The sequence below is a fragment of the Patiria miniata genome, unplaced genomic scaffold (assembly GCF_015706575.1).
Source record: "Patiria miniata isolate m_02_andy unplaced genomic scaffold, ASM1570657v1 HiC_scaffold_8, whole genome shotgun sequence".
Taxonomy (NCBI): Eukaryota; Metazoa; Echinodermata; class Asteroidea; order Valvatida; family Asterinidae; genus Patiria; species Patiria miniata.
In genome coordinates this window covers 6,742,114-6,750,989 of record NW_024037075.1, presented here as the reverse complement: position 1 = coordinate 6,750,989, position 8,876 = coordinate 6,742,114, and the positions used below count along the sequence as shown (strand labels likewise).

Here is an 8,876-nt window from a genome sequence, read left to right as displayed (position 1 = left end):
ACGATTTCTTCCAGACTTTAAGGTCAGCTTTGACAGTAATCAGTATTGACATTTCGGCATCGATGACAGCGGCTTTTTCACTGACATGCAGTTTAGAACTTCTTCTTTAGTTAGAATGTAACATTTTAATCATACATATATGAATTTTACTATGAATTTTACTCAAAAACTAGGAATTTCCAAGGTATGTTGATCCGTCGCAAATGGTAGAGTTTTAGAAAAGGGATATTAAGTCCGCCAAGGAATTAATTCTGGTTAAAATAAGGGCATTTTGAAACTGTACTTTCAAACTCGAAAACTTTAGTACACGAGAACAAAGAAATGTTTCCAGAAGGATACAAATTTCAGTATGATAGTTCGCATGTATGTAACTGTAGGAAAAGGTAATTTGTTTTGATACGCGTGCCAAATTGAAATACAGATTCATTTTGTTAGTGATTAGAAGGTGAATTGAATCTTGCAGATGTCGTTACAGTTTCGATAGTAGTGATTACAGCGGACCAAATGTTCATTGATTTGGAGAAATATGTGTAAACAAAAAAACAAAAAACAAAACAAACTATGTACATAGATGACAGAGAATTGCTCACTTGATGCCCTCCCTTGATAACACCGCATCTAGAGACTAGTGGCAAATCTGTTTGGCGCCCTCTGTTGTCAATCACCACAAGCAGATGATAACCACCCAAATATAACTCTACGATCACTAAAAGAAATCCAAAAGGCTTGGGATTTCCCCTGTCCTTTTCTGTACTCTTAATGCAGTCCCTCCTTTTAGATACCAGTTTCATGATACCAAAGTTATCATGCTAAGGATGTAGATGCGTTATGTTTTTAGATGAATAGTTTTAATATGAATTCACATTAATTCACTTCTTAATTCACACACTTATGTTTTCACCAATTTATTACGACTATTCTTTCAATCAACACTCATTGTCCCATCATGCTCGTTGTTAGGTACATGTGAAAGGCACGGATCTGATTTGACGTATATTTGTTTTGTTAAGTTTAAATCTTTCTTTAAAGACATATGGGATCATTTGCATTTATCCCAAAAGTAACCTACTGAACTGTTATCAAAAATCTTACTTGGAATAAACTTCGTATATCAAACGCTCAATTGTGTAGCACAGGTTTTTATTTGGATTTTGAGTGGCTTTATTATTGGAAACGAACATTCTGCAGGAAAAACACATATGCCTAATTGCTGTTCATTAATAATCCTTAAACTTCCTTCCGTTATCTGTCATTGATTTGTGCACGCTTATTCATTTTAGGGGAACGGTGTGACAAAAAAAACATCAAAGGCACTCCATAAACAACCTTTATAGTTTGATAGTATAGGTTTTCCCGGCCATTTTCCTGAAATGTTCATTCAATTCTAAAAATCGGTCATTTGTTTTCGTCTGAGTTTGAATGCACGTCTTTTATATCCATTTCAATTCAACGAAAGTTCAATCGTTTTCATTGTCCGTGCCGTCGGTTTTGAGAAACAGACGGCCAATTACGTTACCTGTGCATTCATTTACGCAAGCATTCCTTTTCTTAATTGATTTCAAGTACAGCTAATTTGATTGACGGTTAATGAAAAAGAAACCCCTAATTGTATCTGGTGCCGATGGCACTAACTGAAAGTGAAATAGAATGGTGAATATTTTAAACCGCCCTCAAAAAGTGAAAAAGAAATCTTGTGAACGAATCTGAATGGACATAAACAAAAGGTGCTGCTCAATCACTTAATTGATTTAACTGAAATGGAATCGAATGCTCTGGTAGCGAAAATGAAACGCGTGTTCAGAGCAGTTCTCAAATTCAGACGAAAATGAATGACCGATTTTCAGAATTGAATGAACATTTTAGGAAATTGGCCGGGAAAACCTGTAATAAGGTGTAATTTTTTTAACACAGCTACATATCTAAAAACAGATTGGTTGAAATAACCAGTATATTGGTAGGATTGGTAGATATGTGTCCAACCATTTCTCGGTTTGGTTGGACACAATCTATCAATGCTACCAATATATTGGTTATTTCAACCAATCTCTTTTTATCCCTTTTGTTTTCTTTTTTGTTTTATGCTTGATATAATACTCGCATTGCGTCTCATTATTTCGGTTTGTCGTAGTTTTGTTCTAAACGAGGAAGTAGGCAATTAGTATTTGTTAACCCAATTCGCAAGCAAGGTGTGCCATGGGCTCTTGAATGTTGGTCAAACAGTGCTGCAATATTTACATATTATCCTTTATGATAGCTATGGCAGACTCAAGGAGTGCGCTATTTGGATTGGATACATTCTTAACAAGTCCAATTGGGGACCATTGGTGGACCATATAGTGGATGGTTCGTGACGTAATGGATGGTGCACGAATAGTAACCGTTCTCTTGGCAACCCTAGGTCAAAACTTCATCACGAAACTTCTTGGTCCTGCAGGTAGCCTCCTGCTGTGCATTATGTGCATTATGATGCCCACGGATACTGATGACCAGCAATGCGGCCGACTTCGGTAACCTGTGGTCCCGAATACATCGTTGAATGACGAGCTTTCGACCAGAGTTAGTCGAAATTTGGTCAACTTTTTTTCACGAACGAACTTGCGATAGCGCTCTTTTATTGTGTCCACGCATCTCACAATGGCCATCTCATAATTTCTTTTGCAGCAGTTTGGCGGGGTCGAACTCCTCCTTGGGCGGATTGCACCGGAAGGACCAGGACAATTCATGCACCGGGTCTCCCTCGTCCAGGACCACGAACAGCCTCTTCATCATGCGTTGTACTTCCTCCCGAGGCTGCCAGGATACCCCGTACAGCTTGTACATCATCAGGGACAGCACCGCCTGGTCGAAGTGGTGCCGGTGTAGCTTTTTTCCCGGCCGCTGCAGCTGCCACATGGCCCCCGGCGGGCTGAGGCACTTGCTGCGGAGGTAGCACTTACGGAGCCCTGGCAGAACCCGGTTGGCTAAAGTAGAGTTCATGACGAACAGTAGCATGTGGCCGGAGATCACTCCGGGGCCTCTGGAGCCCCCTGGCCCCCTGGTCCGGTTCAGCTGGGCCGGTTTCACCTGCATGAGCCGCAGCGTGGTCGGGTGGGTGACCTCAAGTAACGGAGTGTCGTCGTTCATGCTGGGGATGAATCCGTGCATCTGCTTGACGTAAGGGAACAGGATGCTGATTGGTGCTCTGAAGCGGAGGTGAGGGTGGGCGTAGAAGACCGAACCGAACTCCTCAAGAGCTTCCTGTAAGGAATCAAACACTGGGTCTTTAACATTTGCATTGCTCGCATAATTGCATCAGACGTTGGTTACGGAGTGGACAACGGGTGATACTCCCACTATTTTATACTGGCGTCCCATTCGAATTATGTTCGACTTGTGAGACAATAAGGAACGACTGCACGCACAAGTCGTCGAGAGATTGACTGTTGCATTCGTTCGGAGTGACCCCGTCGTCTATGGCCAATAAAAAAATTAACATACGTTCGCATGTTTAAAACATCTATTTTGGTCGAATAGAAACGCAGACTCTTAGCGCTAATGCTATTTGGTTTTGGCACGACTCTGGAACGCCAGTCTGAAATGGCAGTTAGGGGTACATGAAATAACGACTGGCAGAAACTAAAAGCGGTCAAAATGGGTTCACACGGAGCAACATGTGGTTTCGTACCGTTATCACGACGAGCTTCCACGCGTTGTTCCTTAGTATCTTGACATGAGCAGGGTACTTGGTGTAGTCAAACTTGCGAATCTCCACATTGCACAGCGGTGAGAGCTGCGGGACAGAAAAAATAAATTATTATTCAGGGCAGGCCTTGCATTAAAAAGTGTTTAATATTCTAAAATTCTACCTAAAAGCTAAGTATCAAGGGCAACTTTTTACTGAGCGTTTAAAGTGTTGATGTTCCTTGAATTTGTGCGCAAAATGAAAAAAAGATGCTTAGGTGTATGTGCCTGTCGGTGTCGGTTGCCTGTTGGCATGACGTCACGGGTAACACATTCCACAGGTCCGGCTCTGGTAAACCGCTCTTTGACCAACCTCGTCCCCGGCGTCGAGGATACGAGTGCGCTACCACAAGCTGCCCTTTCCCTCCCTGGTTTCATTTTGCAGATCCGACAATGTTGGATATTATAATTACTGATGTCTTATAGTCTGGCACCTGTCGATATGTAGGTTTGATCCAAATTTCGCACGACAAGGCCCTTTTTACTTACCCTGTCTAATGTACGTTGCTTGACCCCTAGGTCATAGATAATGATCTTCTTGAAGGGCATGTGAATCTGGGCGGAGGCAACAAGCCCCACCCCCTCCTCCTCCGTGTATCCTGACAGGCCTGTCACTATGACCGTCTTCAAATCCAGATTGTGAAAGTCTATGTCGCCCCACGCTATGTCGATGTCTATACCTTCGAAATCAATTCAGAGGGTGTGGAATGTTTTAGTCCTACGTTACTTTAATATTTATTCACAAGAGTTACCATGGTTAACCGTAAGATGTAGGCCTATACGGGCTGCACATCATGTACTCAGAAGCAATAAACAAAATCAAGCTATTAATGGGGTACTGTTGAAGATGTTAATGCTATTCTGGAAACGTTGAAACTGAATGCCAATTAATATCGGGCCATAAATCAGCAGTTGTGGCACAGTTTACTTTGCAAACTTAAACTTACCTTCTGTTGAGGCGTTGAGCATACGCATGTAGCTGGGTACCTGCAGGAGACGGCGCGGTAAGGCACGGTCGGCGAAGGGGAGCAGTAAGGCATCATCGTCGTCACCCAAAGGTTGCCGAGATTTGACGGCTGAGTTACCGGACAGGTCGGGTACCTTACCTCCTAACCCCCTCTCGGAAGCGGGTGCTGTCCTCTCTGAAACAGGGATCATAGAAGAAACTTTGTGTGACGTCATCGGACAACCACGATTTTGATTTGGTGCTTTCTGGATCCATGAGTTTACGAGTCGACTTATTAGGATGTCGCTCATGACTTAGTTAAGTTGTTTAATTCTGACAATGGCAGAGTTACGCCTCAACGTTTCGGTTATACAACGTTTCGGTTATATCTCCTTTAGACAACCTTCACCCGGTTGCCTAAAGGAGATATTTTCACTGCAGTTATTTGGAGTGTAACTTATCTCTTTTGAATGTATAATGTAGTTCTGAAAATGAGATAACTTCCTCGACTACACTTATACTGATGATTGTGTTACCCTTAAATTTACCGGACGTGTTTTTTTTTCGCGACGTTTGAAAGTGTAATGCTGAATACCGTGTCTTGAACGTGAAGTGGGTCATTTCGGAACAAAACGTACATGTAAAAGGTTGCAGGCCAGTAAATAGGCCCAACATTTTCTGCGCCGACCAACTCCGATTTGCATGCCCTTGAAGGCTATGGTATAAGAGTATTTTTGTCATGAACTTGAGGATTTTGCTAGGGTGGAAGCCGTGAACAGGACTGCGAGCTTGTTTTTCTGTGAAATTTGGATTTACTTGGGCCCTCAGCAGTGGCGTAGCCACGGGGGGGGGGGGCGTGGGGGGTGACAGCCCCCCCCCCATGAAACCTTGTCGCCCCCCCCCAGTCGCCCCCCCCCCCCCACTGAGATTTTGAGTTTCTAAAAAAAATTATCATTGATCTACATGACGCCCCCCCCCCCCATAAAATGTTCCAGCCCCCCAGCGCCCCCCCCCCCCCTCCCCCCCACTGAAAAATTCCTGGCTACGCCACTGGCCCTCAGTAATTGCTCTATTTTGCAATGGAGCGTTGATGACATCATGTGTCAAAATGGCAATAAGCTTCCGCAGAGCTACGTTTAGCGGTATCATTCGATTTATGAAATCTCTCCCAAAAGTCATCAGATTACCCCCCCCCTCCCCAAAAAAGTTAACAGAAAATAAACGATCGTGAAATAAGCTTTTAATTTGATGTGTGTCCCAAACATCTTGGAGAGTTGTGAGTATTTTTCCTTATTTTTGGGAAGTGTGGGTATTTATCACTGAAGTCTATATATGGCAGTTTATTTACTGGTCTGCATGCAACATTAGTAGGCCTACTAAAGGAGTTTATTACGTGATTATGAAGTTCATAGGGTTTAAACACTCAAGAAGCTCGGCCAATGTGTCCTTTAATCTTTGACATTATTAAACTGAATAGCTGTCGAATTTCATGGTTTTCTAATTATAGGTACCTTTATGTAAATGTCAGTCAGTGACCCTGTGCTTGGTATGCACGATTCTTTGCATTGCTATTGTCGGGACTATTTGCCGATGTACTCATAAAACAGCCTAACCACGGCCCACCCAATGTGTACACAACGTCCATGTATTTGCTCTGGGATATCGGCGCATGGAAATTCACTTGTTAGTTGTGATAGTAGAACACGTGTAGGCGTTAAAATATGGAAAGGTTATCATGCATGGCTTGCATTGCATGATGTGGGAAAGGGCTTATCAAATTATTCGTTATCTACAGTACAGTCTTGTTTAAAAGCAATGCAAAATTACAAACGCATAATTTGTAATAATGAGGACAGCCGTTTAATAAGGAATTCAATTTCTACCTTCAAACAAAATTAATTATCAAGTAAAATTGATCGACGAAACACCACAAATTACGAGAGCCGAATTACTAGTGCCATTTTATTCGAACTTTGGGTAAAAATGGTTAAATAACTAAACGTTGGTGGATTTGTTCGTTCGATGTCTCATCGTAAAAAAAAAATCTTCATCATCATATTCTCTATATCCATCAAAAACACACTTTTATATTGCTATTGAACAACTTTTATATTGCTAGGAAAAAGCACTCAAATTTTTTTTTCGCGGGAAAACGTCTTTAATCATCGTGACAGCGTAATGTTGATAACGGCAATCTAAAACTGGTAACCCATCCATACTGCACTCTTTCATCTGTAGTCATTTTGGTCAGTATGTAGGAGTAAGCTTGTAGGGGTTTTAAAGTCTGGCGTTTATAGCTATAAACGCATTAACGTTTTAGAAAATTATGAATACTTTGAGTCTATCCAAAATGCCCATACCTGCCAAACCTTTTGCCAAAGTTGCGTTTAAGAGTTCTTGAGCTCAGTTGTGGGGTTGATCGAAAGATCACTTTGGTTAGATGTCGCTTTGGGCTTTTATGGGCGGTTCCAAGATTTAGAAATTAGGGAAAGAGAGTTCGTAGAACAATTTTGAACACTAGGCTTTCCAACTTTTTTTGCTAACTTGTGTTTCTTTCTGTTGCAATAATTATGAAGTGTTGCCTCATACCGGGCATTACCTTTGGGTGGTTCCTTGAATGCAAGATACGTTGCCCCGAAGAGGAACGTAGCGATTCCGCAGATCAGCAGGTTGGTCAGTTTTATACGTCGCATTCTCTACTAAAAGGAAAATCAATTTAAAAAAACAAACGCTTAACTATGATCGTGAAGGGAGTAATGAAATATCGGCTTACCGTAGTTCATGTATAAATGAAGATGACCGGGCTGCGATTCACGAAACGTCACAAGGTAAATTCACACATAGTTACACATGCAAGATCGTTAAAAAAAAAATGCCTATATACAATGTATATCGTCTTATGCCTATGTTTTCGGAAAAGTTAATTGAGTCATGGTATAATATCCTAAATGGTTATGGATTCAAAAATAAGTCAACCTGAAGGCAAGTTTTAAGCGTCTCCATTTGGTATTTGATACAGAAATTTCCAACACTTTCAATGAAAAGTCGTATTCCATTTAAAGGTGATGGGCCTACTTACCCTTTAGTGACGAAATCCAATTATGTTGACGTCACGACCTCTTCTGATCAACGTCCGTGGCAAACATTAGATTTGATGGCACGGCACTAATTACTCGTTGATATACACTGCCGATTTCTGGATGCCACAATACTTAAGAAAACAAATTCTCCATCGCAGGGTTCACCGTGAACTATAGGCTTATATACCAAGATGCGCTAATAAAGCCACAGTAAAGAGTGTAAAAAGATCGGCGAAGGGAAACACTGGACAGTGAATTGCAAGACTAGACTTTCTGATCCCCTGAAGCAACAACTTCCCGAAGTCATAAACTGTATGACGTTTACATACCCACACATAACAATCCCGGCAACGCACCCTAAGTAAATGTGATCTTTGCCCGCCACTTTGTTAGCACTTGGGATTTGGAAGAAAAACAAACTTGCGTGAACTAAATAAGGGTGATGCCTATAGTGTTGACCGAATATTCTTTACCCACCACCCAATCGTAGCACGACTGTCGTCTATTTTGCCCGCCGGACTGAGCCACCTTCCGTCGACGTCAGGTTATTTCTGAAAACCAAATTATAGAGTAGGCTGACTGAGGACTTGACTAAGGGGCAGATCCAAGTATACAAGTATACGGTCCAAGTATCCCAGTATCGAAGTATACGGTCGGGTGGCTACATTGCCCCCATCCCCGACAGACAAATGGTTATTATGTGGGCCTATCAAGTAAGAAGAAAATATCTCCAGTTCCTTAACCCTAAAAGGGCCGGAATATTTTGACCATCTCTCAGCCGGGGGGGGGGGGCCAAGATCTCGGCCAACGCGAGTGACGAAAAATTTTGAAACTCGGTACATGCATAGAACAATTCATCATGAACATACCCAAAAAATTTAATGACTATAGGTCAAACGGTTTAGGAATTATGGCTTATTATTTTTTCATATGTACGAATGGTAATTGTGCTCTGTGTACACGACGTACATGGGAAACTAAAGTTCAGTTTTCACGGCGCGTAGCGCCGGAAAAAAATTAGCTGCGCGGCAACCCGTGGTCCGATTTTTATAAGCAGCAAAATGTTGCTATGAGCCCTACAATTTTTTCATAATTTCGGATATTTTGAGGAAACGACGGCTAATTGTTTT

The 8,876-nt window shown here is 41.9% G+C and overlaps 1 protein-coding gene across 3 annotated transcripts; it reads right to left on the bottom strand.

The window, feature by feature from the left end:
- Positions 1-1,874: 1,874 nt before the first annotated feature.
- Positions 1,875-8,110, bottom strand: LOC119719296. Of its 3 annotated transcripts, none has more exons than XM_038188703.1 (6): positions 7,746-8,110; positions 7,266-7,362; positions 4,668-4,862; positions 4,210-4,400; positions 3,665-3,769; positions 1,875-3,237 (listed from the first exon to the last, which is right to left on the bottom strand). In XM_038188703.1, the coding sequence occupies exons 2-6, from the start codon at positions 7,357-7,359 to the stop codon at positions 2,644-2,646; spliced, it is 1,179 nt and encodes a 392-aa protein (XP_038044631.1). In that variant the 5' UTR covers positions 7,360-7,362; positions 7,746-8,110; the 3' UTR covers positions 1,875-2,643. The 3 variants fall into 3 exon arrangements, with proteins under 3 accessions (XP_038044631.1, XP_038044630.1, XP_038044632.1); XM_038188702.1 differs by having other exon boundaries at positions 7,266-7,365; positions 7,746-8,109; XM_038188704.1 differs by lacking the exon at positions 7,746-8,110 and adding an exon at positions 7,643-7,696 and having other exon boundaries at positions 7,266-7,365.
- Positions 8,111-8,876: the final 766 nt, after the last annotated feature.